Source organism: Peromyscus eremicus, chromosome 11 (genome assembly GCF_949786415.1).
Source record: "Peromyscus eremicus chromosome 11, PerEre_H2_v1, whole genome shotgun sequence".
Taxonomy (NCBI): domain Eukaryota; kingdom Metazoa; phylum Chordata; class Mammalia; order Rodentia; family Cricetidae; genus Peromyscus; species Peromyscus eremicus.
In genome coordinates, this window is record NC_081427.1 from 19,518,650 (window position 1) to 19,537,180 (window position 18,531).

At 35.2% G+C, this 18,531-nt stretch overlaps 1 protein-coding gene across 1 annotated transcript in view; it reads right to left on the minus strand.

The window, feature by feature from the left end:
- LOC131921998 (cadherin-10) overlaps positions 1 to 13,696 on the minus strand; it is a 52,015-nt gene extending 38,319 nt beyond the window's left edge. The window contains exons 1-4 of the mRNA XM_059276734.1: positions 13,631 to 13,696; positions 10,837 to 11,131; positions 8,954 to 9,073; positions 8,073 to 8,240 (exon numbers count right to left, since the gene is read on the minus strand). Coding sequence (XP_059132717.1) covers positions 8,073 to 8,240; positions 8,954 to 9,073; positions 10,837 to 11,131; positions 13,631 to 13,696 — 649 coding nt within the window. The remainder of the gene's footprint in view (positions 1 to 8,072; positions 8,241 to 8,953; positions 9,074 to 10,836; positions 11,132 to 13,630) is intronic.
- Between the last annotated feature and the right edge of the window lie 4,835 nt (positions 13,697 to 18,531).

The window sequence follows — 18,531 nt, forward strand, 5'->3', positions numbered from 1 at the left end:
CCCGCCCTCCTTTCCCCCTCTCTCCCCAAACAAGCTTTTTTTCTAGAAAGCTTCAAAAGCTTCAAAGTACCTTTTTTATTGGTACCTTTGCCTTTTATCCCTCAAATCTTTTCTTGACCTGGTTACTCACTCCTGTGAATCACACACTTAGAGACACTGTGATCTCACTTCCCTCCTCCCTACAGCATTACTTCAGACACAACTCCAGTCCCGTTGAACCCTGGGGGCCAGCGAAGTCAAACCGCACACCTTACACTGAATGCCACCTTTGTTTTTTCGGTCTTCCCTCACAATGACAACAACAATGACAATCCTTAATGTCTTTTGCTTTTCTGCTTGGAAATTTTTTGGTATATGCTAGAAGTTAGTCTCTTGCCTGATCGTCTCATATTAAAATAAATTATCATCTTGTGCCTTTAGCATTAATCAAATATAGCACTCACGTTTTATTAATCTCCATTTGTGTACACTCCATGTATGCACTTATATGTATGGATATTCATAATACAAATGTATTTGAAATTTATGTGCATGTGTCTGAACCTTCTTGTAGGAGTCCATGGAGGCCATCCTCTTGAACTAGGTCAGAACCTTTTGAACTAGAGTCACAGGCATTTGTGAGCTACCACGTGGATACTAGGAAGTCAAACCTGGGTCCTCTGAAAGAAGAGCAAGCTATCTGAATCACTGAGCTGTCTCTCTAGCAAGAAAAATTCTAAGAGGATTTATGCTAAGAAAAATACACAATAGTAAAGTAAGTAAATATGAGAGATGAGAAAAAGCTTGTACTGTAAACTGGCCAAAATGCAAATAATTTAAAGCTCCATCCTGTGTCACATTTCAGAATTTAAGATTATTATAATTATTAACACTCTCTATATTTATCTTGGTAGACAATCAAGGGCTACACATAGTAGGACTTTAAGACACTTTTACTAAATCAAAGGCTTTCCCAGAATTATTTCTTTCTAATTCTTGAACAACAAATGCTTAGAAAATGAGGAGAGGGGAAATATTTGTAATTATTTTAGTGTGTACAGTTAAAATCACATTCAATGTGAGGAGTACAAATACAGTACTTTTCTTATAGGTGTATTTCTATTTCCCAGATAATAAAAGAGAGAAAAGAGACCTTTTAAGCTTCATTTTCTTCTTTCTTAAGTTGAAGCATCTTCCTGAGGACACACCTGACAGTTGTTCTTGTTGAAAAACTACTTGATAACTTTAAATATGCAGATCCGCCTGGGGCTGACATTACCTTGGGATCCTTACTAGAGGAGAGGTTGACTCTATTTACAAAGTGAAAATCAGCGCTTATTAAATCAAATCTCTCTTGTACCAGGCAGGGATTGTGTCAGTCCCACAGCTCAGTGATGCACGTGCCTTAAATCCCTATGTACATTATAGAAAAGTTCCTTGAAAGACCTTGTCTTGTACGTACTTGTTCTATCAGTCCAAGGAATATGGCAAACCTAGGGATGGTTTCATCATTTCGTGTCTATAGCATCAGAGAATCACCACCAACAAAAGCATCAATTTCCTTTTTCTGTCAAAAGCAGTTCACACAATTCTCAGTGCCATGCATGAAACCGACTACATAATTCATAAATAAAACATGGAGTTAGGGATTTAATTAAAGGTAAAATGAACAAAAGAAGTTAAAGAATATTTCTATTATACCAATGGTGAAATGTCATTAGAAGTATCAAATTTAATTACAAATTAAGTGCCTTTTAAATATTTTTCTTATATCCCAAAAGTGGTATCATTGGTCAAGTAACATTAGTTTAACAATCGAGTAACATTAGCTTACAAATTTCAATTTTTCAAATCATAAAATGGGTCCATAATTACAATATTCACCTCATATAAATGTTGTAAAGATTAAATGACTTTGCATTTATAAGATTCAGTATAAGCTATAATAATGCTCTTTATAATTATTTTATACTGCCACTCTTTTATTTTGAACAAAACATTTAACACACATTTAAATTACTGGGCTAACATCATTAGTCAATAAAGAGAATTCATATAAAACACACAAGCATGCTTTCTATGAAACTGTCTTTAGGCTCTGAGTGGTTCTTTTACCAATTGTTATTGCTTTTCAATATTCTATTGTTGTGTATAGTCTTTAGAAATATCTAGAACAGAATTATAAATAATGGTATTGAAATCTTGACAATTATTAGCTGTGTTAAATTCTGTTGCACTTCTGAAAATATCTTCTATTAATAGCTTATCTAAATAAAAACTTCCCTCTGAGATACTCTGCATTCTATTTCTGAACTAATATTAATCAAATAAGGGAGAAAAGTTACTTTGCTACCTATTCCCAGTAACTTGTAGTGAAAAGTGGTACAGAGTATAATTAATTTAATCATTTGAGTGTATTTATCATAGACCTGGAATTTCACATAATAAAAACATCATTTCTCATTAACCTGAGGTTGTTTATCTGTATCTATAGACATCATACCTCACAAACAAAGGGGTCTTGCAATTATGTTCAGTGATCTTTGGAGTTCACAGTTCTCCCTCCTTATAAGCCTTAACTAAACTGATATGACATAAATTTATATGGTAGTAGTTCTTGATTTACCAGTGTAAAATGTGTGCTAAAATACCCATGATTCCGTTCTATGTGAATGTGAAAGACCGCATGGTTTTTATGAAGTCTGGGTTCCTAAAATCCTGTACTCATCATTAATAAGACTGTAAAAATATCCTCCTTCTTCATCTTTTGTCTGCATGGTCCATGTGAGTTGAGACTCTAATTCTTTTTGAGTTACATGGAGATGTTTGCAGCCCTTCATATGAAGGTTGGTATTTTCATCTTCATCTTGCTTTCAACCAGAGTCTCAACACCCTCATGGCATATCTAGTCCCTTCAAAAACTATATCCAAGTCATAGACCACATACAAATCACTTAAGAAAATCAGCCGGGCGGTGGTGGTGCACGCCTTTAATCCCAGCACCCGGGAGGCAGAGCCAGGCGGATCTCTGTGAGTTCGAGGCCAGCCTGGACTACCAAGTGAGTTCCAGGAAAGGCACAAAGCTACACAGAGAAACCCTGTTTCGGAAAAAAAAAAAAGAAAGAAAGAAAATCATGAGTCTCTAGTACCTGATCCTGCTTTCTGCTGCTAGCTCCCGTATAACGTATTTGAAAGGATTAAAACATGGCATTCCTTAGCACTGAAGGAGAATGCTGGGACCAACCTGACCCCATAGATTGGATATCCCTGCCTACTGACTCTGGGCTGCAGGAAAATCAATATTGCATTTTCACAAAGTTGTCTGTTTATGTAAAATCCCATTCAGAAACAAATCCTGTTGTCTCAATTTTTTTTTTTCTAGTCCCTTCAATGAATAGGTTCCTGCTATTTAATCTAAAAATCTAGTTTCTTCTTAAAGTTTAGGGGAAAGAAGAAAAGGAGGAGGTGGAGTGGATCTGAGGGGGAAGGAGGGTGGAGGGGAAGATGCGAGGAGTGGAGGGAGGGAAAACTGTGGTGGGGATGCATCATATGAGAGAAGAATCTATTTTCAATAAAAAGAAAACATAGGGCACAATAAAGGAAACATGATGAGCAGGGCTAACATAGTCAAATGTGAAGTAGGTATGTTAGGTTTAATGTACAAAAATGAAACACAACTTAAGTCAACGAACGTTACTGAATTTTTCACGAGTTGAAAACAGTTGCTCTACAGTCCTCACTAATCTGAGTGTTAATTGGCATGTGTAAGGCAAGTGTGTTTTTATTGCTGTCCTAACGGCTGGACATCTCTCCAGGTTTACTGTGTCTTCATTGTAGCTTCATTTGGACATACATGGATGGCAGCTTTCACTCTGAGAAGAATGCAGGATTAGCAGCATAAGGAAAAATGAAAGGGAGGAAATCCCTATGTGTGTGGAATTTGTGTCAGGTTACTATGACTCCTAAGGGCACTTGGGTATCTTTGTCTTTCAGTTGCAATGCTATACAAAAATAAGTAATGCACATGGTCCAAATCTTGTCTCAGGAAACCAAATAGCCTAATTTGTGCGTTTTCACTTTCTGAAGTTATGTGATGATCCATAGAGAAGTATTTTTAGATAAAAGAACTTGTAATCTTGTTTAAAAAATTGTGATACATTTGTTAAATATTGAATTTGTTTCATAAAACTTGAAAGAAGTTTTAAGTGTGATCTGACTTCTGTATTTAATGACAGCAAAGTATCACTTAACACAAACATTAGTGAACACAGGAGTATGTGTTCTACTAATGAATCAATACTGCATAGACACTGAATTATTTAGCCCTATTTCATCACTCTATGAAGAATACACTATGACCCAGCATTACTGACAATAATGAAAAAATATAGAGCTCATTTTAATTCACCACAGTAGAAAGCTACTAAGTGAATTACACCACTGAGACTCCTGCAGGGTCTGTTCTTGAGCTGTCCAGGAAGCAAGCCATCGCAAGAGTGAGGAACCCTTACGAAGTCATGGACTGGAAATGTAGTTAACCTAAATTAATTAAATGTAAGTGGAGCACGGTTCATACAAGACTTAGAGGGAAATAGTTTTACATCTCTGAGTAAGTGTTATACTGGTTCCATTCTTTAAAGATAATATTAAAGAAAATTATGTCTTTAAAATAAATTTCTCATCACTTAAACATGACAAATAGAATTTTTGGAAGAGGAAATGGGGTAGTGGATCTTGGTGAAGGAAAAGGTAGGGCTGAGCTAGGAGTGGAAGGAAAGGAAACAATTTGGGATGAATTATGTGAAAGAATAAAGTATTTTTGATTAAAAAGAGAACTAATGTGGTAAATATTGTTGGTTTGTATTATAATTTTTACTATGCAACATTTGCTGTTTTGTTTGTTTGTTTGTTTGTTTGTTTTATACATTGGGAAAATAATCAGGCAGTAAAATGAATATATAACACATATCTCAGTCTTGAGACTTCAATAATGTGTTTTCTGTGAACATGTTCACAGACAGTACAGTACTTGCAAAATGATGGATATCTAATCAAATGATATTCGACACTAAAAATCAGTTTTCACATCCTAGATGTCCTATACTCCTATGCTACAAAATAATATCCTTTTTGCTGTAAGTGTCCTTAATAGATACGTTGTGAAGATTCATAAAATAAAAATAAATTAATTATATGTTCCTTTATAATTTAAAATAACAATGTAGGTTACAGAGTATATTTAAAATTTATAAAATCTATTGTGCAATACATGAGAAATTGGATATTGAGATCAAAACATCTCTGTTGCTATTACCAGTGTGGTATTAATGTGTATTTAATCTTGAATAAATTGCTGAATGGATATTGTAATACTGAGTTATCATGATTCAATAAAATACACCAATAAATAATATGGTGTCTAGTAAAATTTTTCTTTAGAAAATTAAGTGCATGCTGCCTTTTTCCTGTTTCTATTAATTAATATCATGACAATTATTGTTGTCATATTACTGTTACATTTTGTGTAATAAGCCTAAATTATGGCAATCATAAATTTTAATTAGGTAAAGGCAGATATTGAATGAAGGACTTAAAAGGGAAAACACATTGAAAAAAGGTTCATTGATAATTTTTAGCTTTAAAATGTTTTATTTTCCATTCAATTAGAATCTATCAATTACTTTATTGAATGTTCCACTCAGAAACAAATTTCATTTACAATTCCTAAGAACTTTAAATATAATACTCCTCCAGATTGATATATATTCTTGGAAAAAAATCTTTTCAGTATTCATTTTGTTCTTTTCAGGTTTTGGATTTAATTAGACATGGTACATTTCCCTCAATTGGCATGCTCATTCACTTAGATTTATTTATTTTATTTTGTGTGTGAGGTTTACTCTGCATGTATGTAGGTACAACACATGCATGCCTGGTGCTCTCAGAGGCTGGAAGAAGGCAACAGACCCCGCGAGGCTGGAATCATGGATTGTTGTGAGCCACCGTGGAGGTGCTAGAACCCAAGCCCAGATGCTCTGTAAGAACAATAAGGGCTCTTAGTGGCTGAGCCATCTCTCCAGCTCTACCTGTTCATTCTCTTGATAAGAGAGTCAAGATGAAAGGTCAAGAATACATGTGAAATTAAAATTTTACATTGTATTAAATTGTGTGCCTATTATCAAAATGTTCATAGTGATATTAAAGTTTACATTAGATTTCCTCTTCCTTGATAAACAATACATATAACATTGAGTTGAAATATAACTAAGCCGGGCGGTGGTGGTGCACGCCTTTAATCCCAGCACTCGGGAGGCAGAGCCAGGCGGATCTCTGTGAGTTCGAGGCCAGCCTGGGCTACCAAGTGAGTCCCAGGAAAGGCGCAAAGCTACACAGAGAAACCCTGTCTCAAAAAACCAAATATATATATATATATATATATTTATAACTATTATATATATATAAAACTATATATATATATAACTATTTGAAAAGTGTGTGCATGGATATCTTTCTCCATATGTTTAGGGATTAAAAACAAAAACAAAACCAGCACTCCAAAAATCCCTTTCTGTTTGGCATGTAATTTAAATGGCTAAAAGTAATCTATATATATGATACAAACATCCAAGTGTGAATGCACGCATGTATGCACACACGCACACACACACACACACACACACACACACACACACACACACAATACATACAGACCTATGGCAAGCAAGTTCAATTAATTCTATCTGCTTTCATAATTCTTCTACAGACACAATTTTAAACAAATTAATCCTAATCATGAACTTCTGACAAGAAAATGTAAGTTAACAGTACAGAAAGAATTACAACCCTTCTTATAAAGAGTAAAATTATAGTACAATATCATAATTTTTCCCAAGTTATAATTTTGTATAAAGTTACAAATACCATAAAAATGTTTTATGATTCAAAATTTATCTTATCATGAAGAGATTAAAGCTGAAGTAAAAAGTAAAATGTAATCAACCTTGATGCTGCTGTCCAGAATCGAGATCAGGATGAGCCCTACAAACATATACACGCAGACTACAGTGAATGGATCAGCAGGTTATACTCACATTTTGAGTACACTATATATGTATTTGTGTGTGTGTGTGTGTGTGTGTGTGTGTGTGTGTGTGTGTGTGTGAAAACAATGGTTATAGAAGTAGAAACATTGAATTTAGGGGTTGTTGGACATGGCAGGGTAAGACAAAGGTGTGGAAGAAAGAGAAATGATGTGACTAAATTTGCAAATTTTTTTAAAATTAAAAATAGTAGAATAGAGGTTACACTATGACGTGCTTTTCATGGTTGATTCATTACAACTCTAAATTCTATTTGAAATGGAAAACTTAGTGAAGGAACAGAAGGAAACCAGCAGAATGCTGAGCATCCAGTAACATCAATGTCATCAAGTCTATGTGGCACACATATAATCTACCACGTTTGTCATAAGAAGAGAGAATAAACAGGTGCATTATGCATGCACTGTATGGTCAGGAGATTATGATTCTTAACTGATTCTTAATTGATTTTGGAAATTTGGAGAATTAATTAACGTTGGATTTATCTATATGTGGATGAGGAAAACCTCCTCACACATAGTGATAGCAAATGCAGTTCAAGTTCTGGCTTCATTGGCATTTATAGTAGAGCCTTTATAATTAGCTGTTTTATTAAAATCTTATCTTCAAGTTAGGAACTTCCTTATTACTACTTAAGAAGAGAAAAAATCCATTGTAAATTATTAGCTTTTTAAAATGAGCATATTCCTTTTGCTGGATTAAGCAGTTATTAGGTAATTGTTACACATTCTGTGTGTATGTATGTATATGTTTATGTGTGTGCATGTGTGTGAGAAAGAGATAGAGATAGAGACAGAGAAATAGAGAGAGGTAGTGGAGATTCAGAGTCTCCATTTTTGTAAGAGATATTGCTAAAATAAGTAATTTTACCTTTTGCTGGAAATTTTGTAGTAAATTATCACTATTTGTTTATTAGCTAATTGGTAATTTCTTGTAACATCCTTTTCACTCTAGATCTTATGCTCTACAGATTGATCATTAAAGGGCACTTACTTTGAGGGAAGCGAGGCGGATTGTCATTGACATCTGTTAGTGTGATGTTCACTGTGGTGGTTCCAGACAAACCCCCCATCTGGCCACCCATGTCCTTGGCCTGGATGACCACCTGGTACTGTTCCCTGTTCTCTCTGTTCATGTTTGGTAGAGCCGTCCTGATGATACCTTTGAGAAAATACAAATGCTGTGTTACTCTACTATGTGGCAGCTGCCAATTTAATCAAGTATCACACTTATGATATGTATATATATATATATATGCTAATTATATAGCTAAATTATGAAGCTAATTTCATACAAATCTTTAAAGTTCATTTTATTTGCTATCTCCTAGTAATATCATATGCACTATAGTGATCTCAACTTACAAATAAAGCCCAAGTTACATTTCTGTTAGTTCAATCAATTATTTACTTGAGTTTTACAAGAATCAGACTGAGGATATGTCAAAGTGAGTGAAGGGCTCTGTATGCAAACCCAAAGGCCTGTTTTTATGTGCAAACTCCAAATAATGACAGCAAGGTCCCGCCAATTCAACTCTTGCAGGGCAAAACAGCAGGGTTTCTGGGATTTACTGGCCAAGCTGTCTAGACAAATTGTTAGGGTTCAGGTGCAGTGGAAGACCTTGTCTTAAAAATCAACATGTGTATCTATTGAAAAGTACACTTCATGGCCCAGGCTGGCCTCCAAATATATCTGCATAGATGTGCATACATGTCCTTACACACATGAACACACACAGAGGAAAAAAAATCAAATATGGCACTGTTACTCTTCTCCGTGTGTTAATGCTTAAGTTTTATCTTGGTTCTCCCATTTATACTTGCAAAGATCACAAACATGGTAACTTCAGCGAACCCCAATACATCGTTTCTGACCTGTTTCTGGCTCCACAGAGAAATAAGGCTGCCCTTGAAGTATGCTGTAAATGACTCTGGCGCTGTTCCCGTATGAAGGGTCGTCAGCATCTGTAGCCGTGACTTGCACCACAGAAGTACCTGAAGTATCCAAACTCAGCTTAGTTCTGCACAGTACCAGAAGGAGGAGCAAAAGTGCTGGTTTTCATGGAAGACTTGAGTGATTTGGGGCTTTAAAAATGATCGCTTTAAGAAACTAAACAGTTGGATGATAGATCCAGATAAAGGTATACAGTGTTGCGAATGAATCTTGAGTTCAACTTAACAATATGTATTTAGCCAAAAGGTGCATGCTTGTGCACGAAATAGATAATGCTGCAGTATTTCAGAATATAACAAGCATGGTCCCTTTACAAATGTTGAGGTCTGATATTAAAATGAAGTTTTGTATAATAGGCTTGTTTTGTGTAAAGGGCACAACTAAATCTCAAAGGAGTAAGTATATTCTTTCTCCCTCTGCACTAATTAACTCTAAAAATAATCAACATCTGCTCTTTTATGCAATTTTATGAATAGATTGAATTCCAAATTTAGAAACAATCCAAGATGACCCTATGTTCCTAGAACTCCTAAGAACTGTCTAATAGAGTTCACATTATCTATAAGGGCTTTATGCTTGGTGATTGCCCAGGGTCCTTGGGGTTTATCGAAGTGTAATAACACTCCCAGAACAAATGTTTTGAGAAATGTATGAATTTGATAGTTACTATTAAAATACCAATAGTTGCTGTTTTAAAAATGCTTTTATTAATTTAAACAAGTTCATACACATTCAGGAAGTTTGGTTTTCTATGAAACTAAATATATCTTATACTAAAAATATTATCAAGCACTCTAGGGGCTTTGAATACATTATCATTAACTATTTAGTAAAAATCAAGTATTTTCATTTTTCTCATCCATATATCACATTTGATAACATTAAAATACATTCCATTATCTTAAACATTATAGTTTTTCCTTTTATTTTATACATTTCACAATTCAATATTGTTTTTCTGTACAAAATTGTTGTATGATGCTTCAGTGTATATATTTAAATATGAGACTATAACAGCATAATTTTAATATGTAAATGTTAAAATACAAAGGAATTTCAATATTTAAGAAAGTAGAAGACAATCAAGGCTTTCATTTGAATATGTAAGTAATCTAAACAAAGGCTTTTGATAAATTGTGATGAGTATTCATACGTGAAACCATATCTTACCACTGGTAGGTACCCTTGCTGTACCAGTCTACGGTCTGTATTTCTAAGTCTCTAATGGTCTATAGTTGGAGAATTGAAAATGTTTTTAAAGTAAATTTCTGTTGAACATGAGTAGAAATTACTCCTTGTTGCTTCTTATAAACAATACAGTACGGCAATGATTGAGATAATAATAGGTTTCATGAGAATATGCAGGAGGGCATGCATCAGCATATGCCCATACTATGTCACTTAAGGGACTGAATATTCAGTATCTCTAAGGGGTCCAGGATTTGGCCTCTTGTGGACAGCAAGAAACAATTCTAATCCTAAAACATATGTCTTCAGTATCTGATATGCTTACCATGAAAGTTCATATGACAAAGTGTCATTTTAATCTTTTCTACTGAAATTTAGTGGTATTTTCTTAATTTTTGAAGAGGTCTACTAGGAAGTGGTGAAGATTTACAAATTCACATGATATGTAAAATGATTAATAACTCTTTTCTGACTCATTGCTCCTGTATTCAAATATATATGTATTTTAGCTAGGAAATAAAAATTGATTTAAATTAATTAAATATAATATTACAAGAATTATTTGAAATTACTTTCATACTTTCCATACCATCATACATATTGTAACTACACTTACCTACAACGGACATTTCAGGAACACTAGCTGTATAAATTTCTTCTGGGAATGTTGGCTCGTTGTCATTGATATCATGGATTTTAATCACAAACTCAGACTCTGGTTCTACTGGCCTCAGAGTTCTTCTGTTAATAGCTTGTGCACGTAGAGTATAAAAGGCCTTTTCCTCCCTATCAATTCGTCTTGTGGCATGAATATCACCTGTTTTTTCATCAATAATAAAAAGAGTACCAGCTCCATCTCCAGATAAAATATATTTGAGCGATCCATCTCCTTTATCTTGGTCTGAATGAAGCTAGAGGAAATAAAAAGGAGCATATTCATGATGATGTTTAAAGGTGCACAGGGGTAAAAGAATTCAAAGATGGTCCTTTAAATCCCATCACAAATAATGGCCTCAGTAATCTCAGTTCTATGAATCAGAATAGAGTAACTATCAGTTCTATCACACTCAAGCGCCAAAAAGATATGTTCATTTAGCATGGTTATTTTTTATTCTAAACAGAAAAACAATTTAACTCTCCCAAGTTAAAATAAGCTCCCTCTTCCCACCTGGTATATAACCACTTTTATGAACAGATAACACCTGATAAAGACATCAGCCATGAGGTTATAAACAATGTACTTTCAACTATTTCTAGAAATGGAAAGTTATTTTACTCTCACCTTGTACAGGGAATTCAGCTTTTACCAACTTATTATCTGTTGTATTTCTGCTTGGTAAGTATTAACATCTTAGGATATCTAACTCTTTCAAGCATACAAGAGACAGACTCCAAATGTGGGAATAATAAACAAACATAATAATTGGTTTCATATAAAAGGTGCCAACAACCATGCAAATATTTGTATGTCTTAGAGTATAGATATATACGTAACATTGATACATGTACTAAAGAATAAATAAATAAATAAACCATAACATAAAATATGCCATAACCTTGTACCTTGTCAAAATACCTTTTTGAAATCTGAAAAGGACAAAAGAATTCAAGACAAGACTGTGACTGTTTTTCCTGTGTCTATAGCAAAACCACACCCAAACTTTGAGAATTATTTCATCTTATGAAGAGTTGTAGTTTGGATCATATGCACATATCCTAGCATGCACGTTGCTGAAGCTAAACTCTGGGCCCAGGAACTTATGTGTATTGGGAAAATTCTACCTATACTGTTTTTCAAAGATATCCTTAAAGGAAGCCAGCCACGCTTGCAGATGCATGGATTAGTAAGTTCAGACTTTGGGAGAATGAACTGGAAATCATTCCAGGACTAATAAACTCTAGGCTGTTGAGTACTGGGGATTAATATATCCTAAGCATCTTCCAGATAATGTGGCAGTGTACCAAGGTAACATTGATCCATGCCCCCTTGTCATGGGATTCTTAGCTTGTGTAAAAAGCTTGTCCACAAAGAAAACAGAAATTATTGTGAAATAATATGATTATAACTATGGCTTAATTGTACCACTGAATAACTGGTACTGAATATACCATGATTATTGTTTTAATATTTGTAATAAAATGCACTTTTTTTACTTAATAATGCATCTACTTTTTCTTCTTTCTTCATTTCTATAGAGAATGACCATCAAATTTCATATGAAGGGTAAAAGTCAATAATGGGAAAGGAAAGGAGCTTTAACTGAGGAAAAAGATGTGAGGGGAAGGTGGAGAAGGGATTGGGGAAGAGTAACTAACTCCAAGGATTTTTTAAAGGCCATATGAAAATTCACTGTTTTAAAAGCTTCATATATGTGGACATTCATATAAAAGCGTTTAATTGAAGTTACACTACACAGGAGATTATATTCATTTTAGAAGTCACAGGCTGCAAAATAAAAAGCCCAGCATTAGGTGTGGATATCTCTTTTCAAGATCTCTGTCAAAAGTGTCCTAAAGACTCCCAAAGCAAGAAAGGATATTTATGCTGCTCTTCGTTTCCCATCAGAACTTGATAGTCAGATCTGCTGCTGAAGACACCCACACATTGATCATAGAACATGGAGCAATCAAGCTGATACTGACTAGAAAGTTTCCGCCCTGCTGGCTAGCTCTCATAATACTGGAAGGTGCTGTGCAGGCTTCTGAAGAGGAGGAGAGTCAGCATTCTTATCAAGCTGTGAACTTTGTGAAGCAATATAATGACCAGTATGCAAGATCACACCCTTGGATGCAGCAGTGGCATGAATCATCTGAGGGTAAACAACCATTTTTATGATTGTATTTAAGACCTGCTCCCTGGAAGACGTGATAGACATGCCCAGTCTAGCAAATGTAGTGAAGAACCTGTGGCTGGTGTGCTCATAGGGCCAGGGCTGAACCTACCACTATTAATTTGCTAAACGGGCGCAGTATTGAACTGCCCTCTGAATTCGCACCTCCCTATTCACAGATTGGTGCAGGTCTCAGACTTCTTCTGAAAGACTATCCGCAGCAGATGGTGGTTAATGTAGAAACTCATAACTCATCAAACAGCAGAGAATACATGAGGGTTCAAGGCTGAGCTACCCATGAGACATTGTACCACAACATCTCCCCAAAGATGAGATGCCCTCAAGGAACAAGTGCCAGGTTTTAAGTGGTTAGCGAGGAGCAGAGGGAAATAGTCTCTTCTGGACAGATCAGAATGACTGTACTCATGAATTCACAGCAGCTGTGGTTGTCTCTGTAAAACCTGCACAAATTAAGCCAGCCAATATTCTAAAATGGAGTTGACAATGGTTTATGAGCCCCCACCATAACTGAGGAGCTATGCACAGTTACGGTCCATAGGAGAGGGAGTTTAAGTTTACTTTTAGGGTGGTGGCTCCTGTTAGAACAACCATGGCCCAGTCGATGGCCCCAGTGCAGAAGGGCATGAATAGCACAAATTGGCTAATAGTACAAATAAGCACTAAAATTAAAAGAAGAAAGGACATAAAGATGGGGGAATTTGAGGATAAATCTGGAGGGAGTTAAAGGGAGCAGCTAGGAAGAATATGATCAAAATACATTGTATCAATTCTTAAAATTTTTAAATATTTATTAAAATGATATATAATTACAAATGTTATGCTTTTAGTAATCATGCAAAATATAGGCATAAATCAAAAGAGCTCTGCCAATCTCTACTCTGGAAAATTAAAATATGGATACAATATTTTCTAGTTATAGAGATATTGAACAGGAATTATATATTTATTTAAATAAATTAGATTGGTTCTTCAGGTAATTTATAATCAAAACTCAAAGATAGGAGTTTTAAACTGGATATTTCCCACTTAATGCAAAAATTTGTTCTTTAAATGAGATCTTTATCCTTAATGAGAATTAGTTTGTTTATCATATATTAATGAAAATGAATGTTAAAATGTTTGTGAGTGTTTATATCTATGGATATTTGAGTGAGTGAGCCTACGTGGAGGACAGAGAACAACACTGTGTGTTTATCCTTACTGCTCTCTATTTCAGTTTCTGAAACCTAGAGCTGGTTGCTCCAGATAAATGGCTAATCTGGCCAGTTCTCAAGATCCCAGAATTAGAAGTTTTCTCCATGCTGGTGTGTTTGTAGCACGAATCTTAAAATGGCTTATTAATAAAAACAAACCTGAAACCAGGTATTGGGGTGAATGCTGGAAGATCAGAGAAGCAGAACAAGCCACAGCCACTTCGCCTCTCCAATTCCTCAGCTGATCTTGTTTCCACAAATCCTCAGACTGAAGCCTCTGAGTCCTCATGCAGATGGATCTCAGCTGAACTTCTGCTGAAAGCCTAAAAGCTTAACCAGGTCTAGTTCCGGGTTTTCATGCCTTATATATCTTTCTCCCATCACTTTCTGGGATTAAAGACATGAGTCACCATGCCTGGCCATTTCCAGTGTAGCTTTGAACTCACAGAGATCCGGATGGATCTTTGCCTCCAGAATGTTAGCATTAAAGGTGTGTGTGCCACCATTTTCTGGCCTCTGTATCTAGTGGCTGTTCTGTTCTCTGACCCCAGATAAGTTTATTAGTGTGCACAATATTTTGGGGAACATAATATCACCACAGTGTGTTGATGATTGGAATTCAGATCTTCATGATTACAAAGCAACCACACGACAACTGAGTCATCTGCCTAGCCCCCAAAGTTGTTATATGAGCATAAAATACAGTTAAAATAAGCCAAAATAAGCATAATTATATATGTCATTATATTGCTAGCTACAGCTAAATTTACAAAAGTGGTTTACTTTGCTGAAATGCTTATGTTCATTAGATTTAGCAATCTACTTTGTATACAACTCCATTCTTCTTTTCACTTAACAAACAATTCATCATTAGTGACATAATGGATATACATATCTGAAATGTGTAGGTATTTTAGAGATAAAAGAAGTTGCAGAACAAAGAGAATTTTCCTGCATATGTAGCTATTTGGAAACAACAATATGAGTAAACTCAGTAAGTATCTGTTATTAATCAAGAAACTCTCAGAAGTCACATACGAGTGTGTAGTCCAGGAATCACTCTCAAGAAGTCAAGAGATTGATGGTTATTAGTATCCAAAAATGTACTTGGTTGCTCGGAAACTCTCCAATTACATGCATTTGCAACACTGTGGGCATCTTCCTACTGTCGCTCTAAGCATTACAGATTCCTTATTCAGTCTGAGAAACACAACAACCGGACGCTATTGGCATTATCAGTCACTTGGCTAGACAGCACTGTGGCTCAGAGCAGACAGTTCTCTTTTTCATTGGCTACTCATTCAATTTCTTTCATTTGAATTTTCCATATAATCAGGTACTTTTAAAAGCAAATGAAAAATTCCATCTATGTTCTATGGAAGACCCAAATGTGACATGCAAATCAAATACGCAGAGAAAACCCTGAAAAGCATGCAGGATTGAGTGAGGATATATTAAGCGTATAATAGCTAAGCTACCAGATACAGACTGAATACAGTTTTAAAGCTAAAGAAATTCTGATTTCACAAATTTTTTATCTCAGAACAATAGGTAAATACAGAGCCTAGACTGAGGTAGAGACATGCACAAGGCAACAATTCAAAGCACTCTACCAGATTATACAAACAGGTGGATTTGAATTTCTATAAAGCTACGTTTAGGATAAAAACCACAGCTGGATTTTTGCCTTCACTTGGACTATAGAGAGTGAAAATCAACTCTTGTAAATGGACCACATGCCGTGGGAGTTTCTGTTGGATTAGAAAACTGAGCACGGTGGCAGCAATGCTGAAGGAGGAGGGCTGGAACTTAGACTGTGGTTCTAAGAATCTGAGAATGAAAAGATGTCTACTTTGTCCAACAGGAATATAATTAAGAGATGCAAATGACAGGTACAAATGCAGGGGTTTACAATTTAAGGAGCTACACACAGAACAAGCGTTTTTTCAACCATTTGGTTTAACATTAGTAATGAATTATTTTTTTTTAAAGCACTGTCTTTTCTTACAGTGAGGAAGGATTGAACACAACTGACCACTAACACTGGAATAAAAAAAAAAGAGAGTAATTAGGACCTTAATACTAGTGTATGAATAATAAAACATTATTCAAAAATATTCGAATTAAATAGACAAGAACGGCAACTGTTATTTTGGTTGTGCTGAATTTTTACATCTCCTGAGATGTGAGTAGTTAAACTATTTCATAGATAAAACTAATGGGTTGCAAAGGTCTCTTCTAATTGTTATATTGATGGCAATGGTTTCATTAGGTTCAGAAAGAAACAAATCAACAAAATTTTTCAATTTGCCGGGTGGTGGTGGCGCACGCCTTTAATCCCAGCACTCGGGAGGCAGAGCCAGGTGGATCTCTGTGAGTTCGAGGCCAGCCTGGGCTACCAAGTGAGTCCCAGGAAAGGCGCAAAGCTACCTGTCTCGAAAAACCAAAATAAATAAATAAATAAATAAATAAATAAATAAATAAATAAAATTTTCAATTTGTTCTTATCAAATCTTCCCATGTTCAAGTATCTTCAGCATTAGTTTTTCACAACAGTTTAATTGTTCGTTTCCTTTGACACAGTTTTTTCTACCAATTATAATTTGCTGTTGAACTATTCTACATAAGTACATAACACATACCTACCCCTCTCACTCCCCACCCACTCATAACTTGGTGCCAACTTATTCACCACAAACTTGTATCTCTCATTTTCAAGACTACTGATTTTGTTTTACGACCTATAGGCTTTATCCAGGGCTATATGTTTGACCACAGATTTGGGGATATCCTATGGAGCCCAGTAGGCTCAGCAGGGAGTGCACAACTCCTCATCACTAGCCTATAGTTGTTCAGTAAAGATGAGACCCTAGGAGTCCACCCTTCTCCCATGATGGATTATTGACAGGGCCAGGCTTGTGTGGGACCAGTGTGAATAACTGGTATGCTATGAGTTAATGGCTACAACAGTTGTACTGAGTATAGATGGCAGCAATAGGCAGCTTTCTTTATTACTTTACTTTATTTTCTGTGCATAATTGCTCCAAATTCTCCCTGTTTCATTCTCTTAATCTTATACATGAGATGAAATACTACTTTTCATACCAAATTATTTACCAATTGGACATGGGTTTATTCCTTTAGAACTATTGCTTTCTCAATATTCTTTCTTTTTTCATATTTGACATCAATATTTATACTTATTTAATTTATTTGAATGAAGTCATGTATTGTGTTGATGGTGCAAAGAGATGGGGTCAATTGATTATACGCTCAAAAGCTCATGGCATCAACTATTAAAGAAAAAAATATTTTGTAAGGGTTTGTATTTTGCTATTTTATTATGTGAGACATAAAGTTTTCTTTAAACACAAAAGAAAAAGACAGAAAATAGAAAAGAAGGAAAGAAAAAAGAAGAAAGGGAGAAAGGAAGGAAAGAAAAGAAAATAGATAATCGTGGCTTTAGTTCTGCAGTAACACCTGTTTTCCGGTGTGAAACATTTGGCCACAAATCTTTAAGAAGAATTTTATGTTAATACTGACCTTTCCTTTCCTTGAGGAAAGCCTATTAAAAATTCACAACCTGCTGTGTTCCTTGTAAATTCACCAGCAGATAAAGGACATGGCAGCATCCATGACAACTAATGAAAATAGGACAACTGCTTCTGTGCTGCACATTTCAAAGTCATCTCCCAATTCCCTAACTTTTTAACTCCGATAAGCTTAATTAAAACCTAATACTGTACTTGTTTATGCTAAACAGTTTTAATATTTTACATGTAAGCAATCTATAGAGATTAAGGAAAATTCCCAAACAAAAATTAAAGCATGCTTGGCACTTTGAAATGTAACATATTTCTGACATAGTCATAGACTCATCATCAGTTTCTGTGAAATAAAGTCTCTAAGATAAAAGAGATTGGGTAGCAGATCTTGTTTCAAAACACCTTCTTCATGTAAGAGCCTGGGTGATGAATGTTCACTATACAAGAGATAAATTAAGGTACACTGCAGGATAGGTAGTGTGCTGCTGGAACTTCTTTCTGTTTGTTCAGTCTGTTATACTCAAATTCTATGGATTGGGCGGTTTCCAAAGAAAACAAAGTTATGTCTTTCAATTCTAGAATTGCTGTCTTGGCTTTGCCCACTTAGGTCCTCCACAGGCTCACACCTTTAAACATTTGGTCTTCAGCTGGTGATTATGGAACCTTAGAAGCAGTCCCTGTGCTGGAGGAAGTGCATCACTAGAGGCACACTCTGAGGGTT